Source organism: Hemiscyllium ocellatum, chromosome 25 (assembly GCF_020745735.1).
Source record: "Hemiscyllium ocellatum isolate sHemOce1 chromosome 25, sHemOce1.pat.X.cur, whole genome shotgun sequence".
Lineage (NCBI taxonomy): Eukaryota > Metazoa > Chordata > Chondrichthyes > Orectolobiformes > Hemiscylliidae > Hemiscyllium > Hemiscyllium ocellatum.
Window position 1 is genome coordinate 23,132,671 of NC_083425.1, and position 12,865 is coordinate 23,145,535.

Genomic DNA, 12,865 nt, shown 5'->3' on the forward strand with positions numbered 1-12,865 from the left:
AAACTCAGTTCCAGGCTCATGGACTATCTCTCCCATGCGTGTAAATTGTTCCCATTGACTTTAAACATCAAGAAAATTGTGGTCATGGGACAAGATATTGTATCTCTATCCCAACTATACAAAATAACAAAATAACAGTCCACTGGAAGTGGTTAACAAATACTGCTCCCTCCGTGAAGAGAATCTGCCCCATGATGCAAAGGTTGATAAGTGCATCTATCCTTTTGGCTGGTTCACAAAGCATATTTCCTCCAGGTTTATCAGCTTCCCAACACCTTGCCGTGTGGTTGTGAAATGTGCGTAACTCAACTTTCAAGGAGAGCAGCTCAATAATTTCCATTTTCACTGTGTGCGGTGTATTATGGGCAGAGCCTGGCATTACAAAGTCATGAATGTGATAATCCTTCAAAAAGGCAAAACTCCCAAACTTGTTAGGGCTCTTCAAACAGAGACAGCTTCAGGATTGGGCATATTGTTAGAGGGAGACAGACACGTATCCAGGGATTTTCTATATGGTGAGGCAGCCTGAGTAAGGTGACCAATCAGATGACCAAATCTCCACTGACAGTCATAGAGTCATAGAGATGTACAGCGTGGAAACAGACCCTTCGGTCCAACCTGTCCATGCCGACTAGATATCCCAACCCAATCTAGTCCCACCTGCCAGCACCCGGCCCATACCCCTCCAAACCCTTCCTATTCATATACCCATCCAAATGCCTTTTAAATGGTGCAGTTGCACCAGCCTCCACCACTTCCTCTGGCAGCTCATTCCACACCTGTACCACCCTCAGTGTGAAAAAGTTGCCCCTTAGGTCTCTTTTATATCTTTCCCCTCTCACCCCTAAACCTATGCCCTCTAGTTCTGGACTCCCGACCCCAGGGAAAATACTTTGTCTATTTACCCTATCCATGCCCCTCATAATTTTGTAAACCTCTATAAGGTCATCCCTCAGACTCCGACGCTCCAGGGAAAACAGACCTAGCCTGTTCACCCTCTCCCTATAGCTCAAATCCTCCAATCCTGGCAATATCCTTGTAAATCTTTTCTGAACCCTTTCAAGTTGCACAACATCTTTCCGATAGGAAGGAGACCAGAATTGCACGCAGTATTCCAACCGTGGCCTAACCAATGTCCTGTACAGACGCAACATGACCTCCTAACTCCTGTACTCAATACTCTCACCAATAAAGGAAAGCATACCAAATGCCTTCCTCACTATCCAATCTACCTGTGACTCCACTTTCAAGGAGCTATCAAACTACACTCCAAGGTCTCTTTGTTCAGCAACACTCCCTAGGACCTTACTATTGAGTGTATAAGTCCGGCTCAGATTTGCTCTCCCAAAATGCAGCACCTTACATTTATCTGAATTAAACTCCATCTGCCACCTCTCAGCCCATTGGCCCATCTGGTCCAGATCCTGTTGTAATTGGAGGCATCCTTCTTTGCTGTCCACTACACTTCCAATTTTGGTGCCATCTGCAAACTTACTAACTGTACCTCTTATGCTTCCATCCAAATCATTTATGTAAATGACAAAAAGTAGAGGACCCAGCACCGATCTTGTGGCACTCCACTGATCACAGGCCTCCAATCTGAAAAACAACCCTCCACCACCATCCTCTGTCTTCTACCTTTGAGCCAATTCTGTATCCAAATGGCTAGTTCTCCCTGTATTCCGTAAGATCTAACCTTGCGAACCAATCTCCCATGGGGAACCTTGTCGAACACTTTATTGAAGTCCATATAGATCACTTCTACCGCTCTGCCCTCATCAATCCTCTTTGTTACTTCCTCAAAGCTTGTGAGTGTGACTTGCATCACTTCTGGGAGTTACTTACTGGGACAGAGGGAAATGGCAACATCTCCTGTGGATAGGCATGCACCTCCACAATGACCAGTGTTATGGTAGCTTGTCAATAGGCACTAATGGCAAAGAAAAACTCCACAATGATGCCCAGTAACTTCATGAGCAGTATTTGTGGCAGAGCCAGCCTCTCAAAGATTGATCTCTTCAGCAATGATGAAAAGGTGTGTCACATAAAGACACATCATCTGAGATGGCTTGTTTGTTGTCTATCCATCTTCTCTCTCTCTCTCTCTCTCTCACACACACACACACACACACACACACACACACACACGATATATAGACAACACATATTAGATTGGAGGGTTTGAAATTCTCCTCATTAGAAACATTAGTGAACTGGATACTGTCAACTAGACTGTGAAGTGATTAAGGAGCTTGATAAGCAATACCAAAATCACAACAACAATTGATTATTTTGATTCTGTTATCTTCAAGCAGATTATGGGAAAGGACTGCTGTGATCAGTGGACTAATGGCATAACATGTGTAAGGACACAAGAAAACTGGACAAGCTGGAGTTATTTGCAAACATGAATCCCATTCCGCACATTTCAGATTCTGTATCGAATTCAAAGCTGATCCTTACTAATGAACATTTATTTCATGAATGGTTAATACATTTTCAGGGCAGGGATCAGAATAGGAAAACCAACCTGATAGCTAACATTCCCAGACATATTTTCTTTAAACACACGCTTTTAAAAGCTCTGCAGCTGAACTTTTTAAAAAAATTAATAACTTATCAATTTTAGGTGTTTCTCTCAGTATTGCATGCCAACCTTTAATAGTTTTTGTTGATTTCAGTTCAGATCAATGAACTTGTTTGTTTGTACATGTGACAAAGAACAATTTTCATGTTTTGGTAATCATCAATGCTTCCCCCTGTATTTATCAAATAGTTTTAAAATGGTTTATTTAAATAAATGGTGGCTGAAAAATAAACCAACTCTTATTTCCTGAGGGTACTCAGAACTAGTGAGTCATGAACAGAGTCAGTTTGCAATTGTACGAAGATGCTCTCTCCATCGACTCCTCACCTCTTTCACTGGCAGCTTGCTCTTTAGTTTGTTCAGTCTGTTCCGATTATGGTCAGTGGGGTTTGCTCTTTTTTGAGAGAGGCATAGTCCACTTGATTTCTAACAAAGGGAAACAGAAGTGTTAAGTATCAGTACAGGAGAACTAGCTTCCAATATAAACAAGTAAAAAGTGAGGTCTGCAGATGCTGGAGATCAGAGTTGAAAATGTGTTGCTGGTTAAAGCACAGCAGGTCAGTCAGCATCCAAGGAACAGGAAATTCAACGTTTCGGGCCAGAGCCCTTCATCAGGATTGAGGAGAATGTGCCAGGCAGGCTAAGATAAAAGGTAGGGAGGAGGGACTTGGGGGAGGGGCGATGGAGATGTGATAGGTGGAAGGAGGTCAAGGTGAGGGTGATAGGTTGGAGTGGGGTGGAGGCGGAGAGGTCAGGAAGAAGATTGCAGGTTAGGAGGGCGGTGCTGAGTTGAGGGAACCGACTGAGACAAGGTGGGGGGATGGGAAATGAGGAAACTGGAGAAATCTGAGTTCATTCCTTGTGGTTGGAGGGTTCCCAGGCGGAAGATGAGGCGCTCCTCCTCCAGCCGTCATGTTGTTATGTTCTGCCGATGGAGGAGTCCAAGGACCTGCATGTCCTTGGTGGAGTGGGAGGGAGAGTTAAAGTGTTGAGCCACGGGGTGGTTGGGTTGGTTGGTCCGGGCGTCCCAGAGGTGTTCTCTGAAGCGTTCCGCAAGTAGGCGGCCCGTCTCCCCAATGTAGAGGAGGCCACAGCGGATGCAATAGATGATGTGTGTGGAGGTGCAGGTGAACTTGTGGTGGATATGGAAGGATCCCTTGGGGCCTTGGAGGGAAGTGAGGGAGGAGGTGTGGGCGCAAGTTTTACATTTCCTGCGGTTGCAGGGGAAGGTGCCGGGAGTGGAGGTTGGGTTGGTGGGGGGTGTGGACCTGACGAGGGAGTCATGAAGGGAGTGGTCTTTGCGGAACGCTGATGGGGAGGCTGGACTGTCTCAGACTCCCCTCTCCCCTTCCTAGACCTTTCCATTTCTATCTCGGGCGACCGACTCAACACAGACATCTACTATAAACCGACTGACTCCCACAGCTACCTGGACTACACCTCCTCCCACCCTGCCCCCTGTAAAAACTCCATCCCATATTCCCAATTCCATCGACTCCGCCGCATCTGCTCCCAGGAGGACCAGTTCCAATACCGTACAGCCCAGATGGCTTCCTTCTTCAAGGACCGCAGATTCACCCCAGACGTAATCGACAATGCCCTCCACCGCATCTCCTCCACTTCCCGCTCCTCCGCCCTTGAGGCCCGCTCCTCCAACCGCCACCAAGACAGAACCCCACTGGTTCTCACCTACCACCCCACCAACCTCCGCATATAGTGTATCATCTGCCGTCATTTCCGCCACCTCCAAACGGACCCCACCACCAGGGATATATTTCCCTCCCCTCCCCTATCAGCGTTCCGCAAAGACCACTCCCTTCATGACTCCCTCGTCAGGTCCACACCCCCCACCAACCCAACCTCCACTCCCGGCACCTTCCCCTGCAACCGCAGGAAATGTAAAACTTGCGCCCACACCTCCTCCCTCACTTCCCTCCAAGGCCCCAAGGGATCCTTCCATATCCGCCACAAGTTCACCTGCACCTCCACACACATCATCTATTGCATCCGCTGTGGCCTCCTCTACATTGGGGAGACGGGCCACCTACTTGCGGAACGCTTCAGAGAACACCTCTGGGACGCCCGGACCAACCAACCCAACCACCCCGTGGCTCAACACTTTAACTCTCCCTCCCACTCCACCGAGGACATGCAGGTCCTTGGACTCCTCCATCGGCAGAACATAACAACACGACGGCTGGAGGAGGAGCGCCTCATCTTCTGCCTGGGAACCCTCCAACCACAAGGAATGAACGCAGATTTCTCCAGTTTCCTCATTTCCCCTCCCCCCACCTTGTCTCAGTCGGTTCCCTCAACTCAGCACCGCCCTCCTAACCTGCAATCTTCTTCCTGACCTCTCCGCCCCCACCCCACTCCAACCTATCATCCTCACCTTGACCTCCTTCCACCTATCACATCTCCATCGCCCCGCCCCCAAGTCCCTCCTCCCTACCTTTTATCTTAGCCTGCCTGGCACATTCTCCTCATTCCTGATGAAGGGCTCTGGCCCGAAACGTCGAATTTCCTGTTCCTTGGATGCTGCCTAACCTGCTGTGCTTTAACCAGCAACACATTTTCAGCTCCAATATAAACAAAACCAACCCCACCCTGTGAAAGATTCATCTGTAGATAAGGTGTTTAAGATTGAGATGAAGATGAGGTCAGAGTTTTGAGACAGAATTCTCTCCTAAGTTATGAGCTCTACTGGTGAATGTACAGCAATTTGTGGGCAACCTACCTGATCCTTGCCCTGTTACTAAAACAGAACAAGGTTACAATATAAAATCAAAGCAGTTCTCCTCATTCAAAGACTGGAGTTGTTCTTTAAGGCACACAACAAGTAAATGCTGAAGTCTTCAGGTTAGTGTATTAACTAAATAAGCACTGTGACTACAAACGTAAATAGAAAGTTGCAGTCCTGTGCCTCTTGTTTGAAATCCAGTGTTGCCATTACAGTCAACTGCTCCACAGCTGTGTTTTTGGATTGAATATTGACAACTTTCTAATTATATACCATTAAACTACATCCGATTTTAATAAAGAGCTACAGGATGGACAAAAACAAGGAACATTCTTAGAGCATCCTAGGAAGGAAATAGTGCCTTTGGAGCAATGAGTCCAACGCCCTTCGAAACTGGGGTCTCTCTGATGTCACTTTGAAGTACACTGTCAAATACCTGATAGATACTGACTGTCATGATTTGTCAAGTACTTGATTACTGTGATAGCAGACAATGACCAGAGCACTGGAAGGTACATCAGATGTTTCCATCAGCAGAGTTATTTGGATAGCAAGGCTTCCCATTTCTCTACCCAGAGTTTTGACGATGAATATTATAGATGCTACACATTATAATGTATATTATAACATTAGCCACGCTGCATCACTTGGGTGGCATTAATTATCTTGGAGCAAAACATCCACCCCCATCTGGGTTGGGTGCCCTGCCTTAAAGAGCTGCTGACCAACCTGATTGCTCTCCGGCTCTGGCAGTGCTCACAATGCCAGGTTTGAGTGCGGTCATTGTTGAAACTATAGGCACTGCTAAAGAAGAGCTGCTAACAGGGGCCAGACTTTGGTTAAGTGCAGGGTACCAGTGGAGCTGGGCTGTTCTAGTAGAAGGACTTAAGGGGGTAGAAATCTGCTTTGAAAGTGTGGGTTTAGGGAAGATTAAGGGGATGCTATGAGCAAGGGATGCCTCTGCTGAGTAAAGGGAATCCCAAAAGGTTCCCTCCCCATGAATGAGCTCACCCAGTTAAAGATGCCAGACCATCCACTAAGAGTAGACCTGTCTCTGTCATAGTTAATGAATGGATAGGCGGTGGTCAGAACACACACTGCATTTTAAACATGTCCCTTCCTTCAATTCTATTGAGGATGGCAGAATTCATAAAATTCTTTCCTACATTTTTTGCATAATTTGAATTGTAATCTTGTGCTATTTCTGTATTAACATTCAATTTTTCCCTCAGTACTCAAAGGATTACATTGACAGTGGCACAATTTGGCTAGTGGTAGTTCATTGTTCCTATTCTTCACAGTCACTTCTGCCATCACTGAAAGTAGGATTGTGAGGGAATGGGACTTAGGGGATTTTCCAGGGTGCATGTTAGTGTGTTTACTGAAGCACATGATGGAGTCACTTTCACTGGTGATGATATGAGGTGACTTGAAAGCCAAGCTTATAAGCCTTTAAGCTACTCATATTTCTGACAGATCGCTGGGTCTTAATTTCTTGACTACACGATATAAGATGAGGGCCCACAGTGCAGCAACTAGTCCAGGAAATTTCTAATTACAGTCAAATGAAGAGCAAACGCTCCAAAGTTCATGGCAAGTCTTTGAAGAACCTTCTAATGTCAAATGCCAGTCGGTAGTCGCAATCCCTTACAGCGCTCAGAACAGGGTGGCTTTCTGCAATCTAACATCCTCACTAGTTAAGTTGTGTACCTGCGCTGATTTATAGCTGCTGAGCTACAGAAAACAACTTGTTTAAAACTCATTCAACTCTGAAACAGTTGCCATTCATCAGAAAGTTGCCTGTTGAAGAGCTCAGCTCGAGTACCAAACAGGTAATTCTCCTTTGTACCCTCACTGAGAAACCACGAAGATGTTTCACCTCTTAATTTTGTGCAGTGATAAAGATATTCAGAAGTCACCAGATATTCTAATTAATTGGCAGGCAGGTGATCAGACCTCAATACTGTGTTTTCACTCTCTCTTTGGTATACAGATGAAGGATTCAATTCTGACTGCGAATTATTCAAAGGTGCTATTTTGTAACTTATTTATTTGAAATTAAAATGTTACCAATGAGCATGGAGCAAAGTTGGCCACAAACATGCCATCACATGACCAGGCGCAGAGCAGCAGAAAGCTTTTTAAACAAGTAAATATTTTGAGAAATCACTGAAAAATAAATTGCAACCCGACAAGAATATATCCACAGTCACGGACAAGACAGAAGCAGACAGACATGGAAGCCAGTCTTCCTTGCTGCAATAGGCTGATACAAAGGACACAGTTATTATCACATCCAACAACAAGAACTTGTATAAAATGGTCTCAAAGTATTTCACGTGGATGTAGGAACATAGAAATTAGGAGCAGAATAGGCCATTTAGCCATTCAAGCCTACTCTGCCTTTTAATATTATCATGGCTGGTCGTCCAACACAGTCCCTTGGTCCTGCTTTCTCCCCACACCCTTTGATCCCTTTAACCCTAAACACCACATCTAACATTTTCTTTAAATGTTTTGGCCTCAGATGCCTTCTGCAGCAGAGATTTCCACAGATTCACCACTTTCTAGGTGAATTTCTCCGCATCTCATTCCTAAATGGCTTACCCCATTTCTGTGACCTCTCTGACACTAACCTCTAATTCTGAACTCCTCCCTGGTCATCAGGACTATCATTCCTACATTGAATATGTTTAGTCCTGTAGGAATTTTATAGGTTGCTATGAGATTCTCCCCACTGCTCCCCACTTAGTTCTCCAAATTTCAGTTAATTTAGTCCTAATTGATTCATAAAGGAAAAGTGCCGAGTATATGACAAATGGAGATACAGGGAGAATAGACCAAAACTGTAGTCAAAGAGGAATGAGAGGGAGGTGGAGAGGCAGAGTCTTTCAGGCCTGTGGGCAGTGTCAGCCAATGGTTAGAGAAAATAGAAGAAACTTTTAAAAGTTTTAACGCACCTTCATATCTATAAGGCTAATCCATTGGGACGGTGTGTGAGTTCTTGGAATTAACAATGGGGAGGGGTGTGTCATAGTATGGTGGGGAGCGTGACCCACTTCAGGCTCCACATCACTGATATCACACTTTGAAACTGTCCTTTATTAATCTGTAGCATGCAGACATGGGAAGAGAGAGCCGGTGAAACTCTTAAGACGCAGTTGTTTCATTTCTGTTGAATTGTGGGCAGCATAGATTTAAGATTCTGGCAATCCTCTCAGCACAGCAGACTGCTGTAGTAATACACAGTATCGCACAGTAGCAGGTCTTGGGTTCATGCCAGAGAGTTTCTGCACTGTTAGCCTCCAGTCATGGCTGAGCTATCACAACGAAACACAGAACTGAGGACTGCTGTTCAAACAGTGGGAGTCAAGGGAATTCAGAGCGAGATCTCTCCTGCTATTGTCACATGTGAAATAAAAAGCTTTAAAGTTCAGGGGGTGGGGGCAGGGGGAGATCCGGAGCTGTGTGTTTAAAAAAAGAAGAAGTGATACTAAGTCGAACCTTTGCTGACATATTAACTAAGTTTCAGATTTAGTTATCCTCAATGGGTGATCGATACTGGTCAGTGATTGAGGTGCTTGTGGACTGCACATCTCAGGACAGGATCAATCCCCAATGAAACCCATCCTGCTGTGCAAAATGATTTCCTCTCATCTGACATTAAGAAACAATGCCAGCAGCTGGAGACTTGGCTGTAGCTAATGTGTTCCAGTCTTGTCAGATGAACATGGGCAACAAAGTGGCAAAGAAACTGAAGCTGGAAGTATTACAAGGACTTTAAAAACAATTAAGACATACTTTTTTTTACTGGTAGCTACAGCAGAACTGGGAAAAGGTGGCTGTCACTTTGAATTGAAGATAAATGTGACTGAAACCTTTTGAAGTTATACAAATTATCAGTAAAATGCCTGGAGTTAAATATTTGCAATCTCACAGCGGTTAATGGGGAACAATGTCGGACTTTTTGTTTGGATTTGAAGGCAACTACCTTTTGTAAACCTACCTTAAAAGTAGCTTGCAGCACTTTGTTTTTCCTGGTGACATTTTTACATCTATTGGCAGAACCTTTCCTGGTTTGCCTTCTAGATGCCAATTTTGCAGGTACAGAAGAACCGCCAGGAAGTAATCTCCCATCATGCAGCAGGGGCCGCAGATCAGATTCAAAATGGTGCCAAATCGTCACCTCCGCTGGCCCCTTGGAGTTCTTCATCTTCTTATTCTTTTCCCCTGCTTTCAGTGCTTTTTTCTTCATGGCCGGCAGCTTCTCGGTCTTTTTAACTGCATTGCTAGATTCCAGGCCATGCTTGGCAGGGCGTTTTTTAATCTTCACATCTCCATCTGCGCTGGAAAATCCAAGAGTTCCTGAAAGCACAAAGAAGTAGAATTTACAATTCACCCACTGGCCAGTTCAAGAGGTAAAGCAGGAAATCACCATGGTCTGAACCCGGCCCTCCCTAGTCATCAAACATGAGCAATGCATCGAGTAACCTTTAATCATCCCGGCACACAGCAGCAAAAGCTTTAGGAGAATGACCACATATGTACAAAGCTCTGTACGTTATAGTGGACTCTCAAGTTCCGAGAGAGTTCAATTATTATCGATACTTAGCTCAAGTCTTTGAGCTTTTTTAAGACGATATGAAGTATGGGATGGGGGAAATGAGTTGTTTTCATAATAGTGGTAACTGTTAACAATGACCACTCATGGCTGCTGCAGAATAAGTCCTTGTTTGTATGTGGTCCCTCTGCACAGCTGTGAAGTAAAATGAGGTTTGAATAAATGAATTCCCTCTGCCATTGTTTATCAGCAGCAGCAGCTCTTTGCAATATCCATTTGGAAGCTGCCCTAGGCCACGTGCCGGTCATGCAAGTTTCCTACGGACATGTTTCTTTTTCCTAATAATAAAATCATAACTGGGAATGGAAATATGCAGTTGTGGTTACATGTGGCAGGTGGTCCCCATTAACAGATTTTATTGCAAAGTACATTTATGAGGCTTTTGTTTGGAACTTTTACGGCTGTTTTTTGACAGTTGTCTCTCATTTGAGGGTGAATGTAATACCCATTTGAATGGCTACAATAATTAAATTTAAAAGGGGAGACTTGCCCTCAGCTAAGGTTTTAAGAAGGAAAATGTGCATTCCATTCATTTTGTGACTGATCTGATTTCATAGAATAGAATCCCGACACTGTGGAAACAGGCCATTTGGCCCAACAAGCTCACACTGACCCTCTTAAGAGTTACCCACCCAAGCTCATTGCCCTAACCTATTACTCTACATTCCTCCTCACTAATGCACCTAACTTACACATCCCTGAACGCTATGGGCAATTTAGCATGGCCAATTCACCTAACCTGCACATCCTTGGACTGTGGGAGGAAACTGGAGCACTCAGAGAAAACCCATGCAGACACAGGGAGAATGCGCGAACTTTACATAGTTGCCTGAAGTTGGAATCGAACACGGGTCCCTGGCACTGTGAGGCAGCAGTGCTAACTATTGAGCCACCGAGCCATCACAAACATTTGGGATGGCAATATTTGTTATAAATTTAATTATGGGATATGAACATCTCTGGCAAGGGAAGTCCCTAAAAGCCCTTGGGGTAAGATGCCTTCATAAAACACTGCAGTCCAACTAATGTAAGTACACTGAAGGAGAGAGATCCAGGAAATTAATCCAGCAACATTGAAGAAATAACAATATAATTCCAAACAAAGCTGGCCAGTGACTTGGAGGGGAACTTGTTGATCATGATTATTCCAATTGTCCCCTGCTCATGTCCTTCAAAATAATGGAACCAATGGACTCAAAAGATGCTTTTATGAGAGACTTGGCAAAATACTGCATGTTGTGGATGCTACACACTGTGGGCCAATAGTGCAGAGGGTGAATATATAAGATTGTGGATGGGATGCCATCAAGCTGGCCGATTTGTCCTGGGTACTGTCAAGCCTTTTGAGAGTTTTTGGAAACTGTCCATGCAGGAAAGTGAGAAATATTCCATCACACTCCTACATGCACCTTGTAGATGGTAGGCAGGCTTTGGGGAGTCTGGAGCCGAGTGTCTCACTGCATAGTTTCCAGTGTGTTCTTGTAACCTACTGCTGTCTACGTGCTCTACTGTTATCTGGGTGGTTCCTGATGTCAGTCATTACAAAGGGCATCTGCAGAAGCCAAGAGAGAACTCTGTACATCCCCCCACACCCCTGAGGCCAGGCCAAGGTGGGCACAGAAGAATTCCACAATAGTCTCACAAATGAAATGAAATGAAATGACAAAAATCAAAATGTGAACGATCTGACACACACTTCAAGTCATGAACAATAACAAATTCTACAGGTCAATGCTTTATCCAATGGCACGGCCAGTGGGAAACCCAGTTTTGCATATAATCCCTCCATTAGTTAGTGATAGGAGATAATCACAGGGGGAAAATACTCATAGTACTACAAAGTAACATCGGGGGATGCAGAGGGGAGAAACGCAACCTTACACGGCACAGTATTTCTGAATTGCATTGCTTCCAGCGTAACACTCAAAATGGTTCCTGCAGCATTTGGTCATGACAAAACCTGCACTATTTATTCATTTATTTATTTCATATCAAACATACAACTATATAGGAAAGTGAAAGTTAATATCAAATTCAAGGGCACCATTTCAATATGTTTATTGATCATGACCAGAGTCTTTACCATTTATGTTACTGAACTGCAATGGCCAAGCAATACCATGTAAGTTCAGTTACTTACCGAGGAGGCCTTGCCTTTCCTTCTTTTTCTTTGCTTTTTGATTGGCTTCCAGCTTCACAACAGAGGAAGGTGATGGACCAATGTCGGTTGCAGTGAGACTTGCTGAGTACTCTGTGCGCAGTCCCGGGTTGGAGTCTTTGATTGGCAGTTCAGTGATGGCATCACTGCCATCAGCACTGTTATAGTTGTTGTCATCTTCACTCATATCTGAAGCAAAGAAAGATTGGGGGAAAATAGACAAGTTAGTCAAGAGGTTTGTGCAGGCGTCCATTCAATTATTCCTTAATACTCAAATCATTTGGGCAAAACACAGAGTTGACGGTGATGTTACTGCATCAGTGTTTGTTTTGACAATGAGTCAATGTGAAGACAAACTATTGGGTAAAAGTTCATCACTCTGCATTATCCTACAGCTGGTTTGGGTTTCAGATCATACATTGCGAACTGTCAAGAAGACACATAATTCAAGATTTCAGTTATTCCTATCTCCAAAATGGATTCTCTCATTTTGCAACAGTGCCTGTTGACTAATATCAACCTCACTTTAGCAGGTGAACAAGCTTATAAGCTTGTTTTGCTTTGGGTGTGCTACTTAGGAAGAAAGATGCAATGTTTTCCATTTGGGAAGCAAGACGAACATTCCAATTAAAATGGGTTTATGTTGATGGGAAGCCTCTACTTTAACACAGAGTCATAGAGCTACACAGCATAGAAACAGACCCTTCAGTCCAACTTGTCCATGCTGAGCAGATATCCAAAACTGATCTAGTCCCATTT

At 44.4% G+C, this 12,865-nt stretch overlaps 1 protein-coding gene across 6 annotated transcripts in view; it reads right to left on the reverse strand.

Annotated features, from left to right (window-relative positions):
* bahcc1b (BAH domain and coiled-coil containing 1b) overlaps nt 1-12,865 on the reverse strand; it is a 242,676-nt gene that overhangs the window by 51,744 nt on the left and 178,067 nt on the right. For all 6 annotated transcript variants that reach the window (XM_060844917.1, XM_060844921.1, XM_060844920.1 and 3 more), the window contains 3 exons: nt 12,089-12,295; nt 9,334-9,692; nt 2,915-3,013 (listed from right to left, as the gene is read on the reverse strand). In XM_060844917.1, coding sequence (XP_060700900.1) covers nt 2,915-3,013; nt 9,334-9,692; nt 12,089-12,295 — 665 coding nt within the window. The remainder of the gene's footprint in view (nt 1-2,914; nt 3,014-9,333; nt 9,693-12,088; nt 12,296-12,865) is intronic.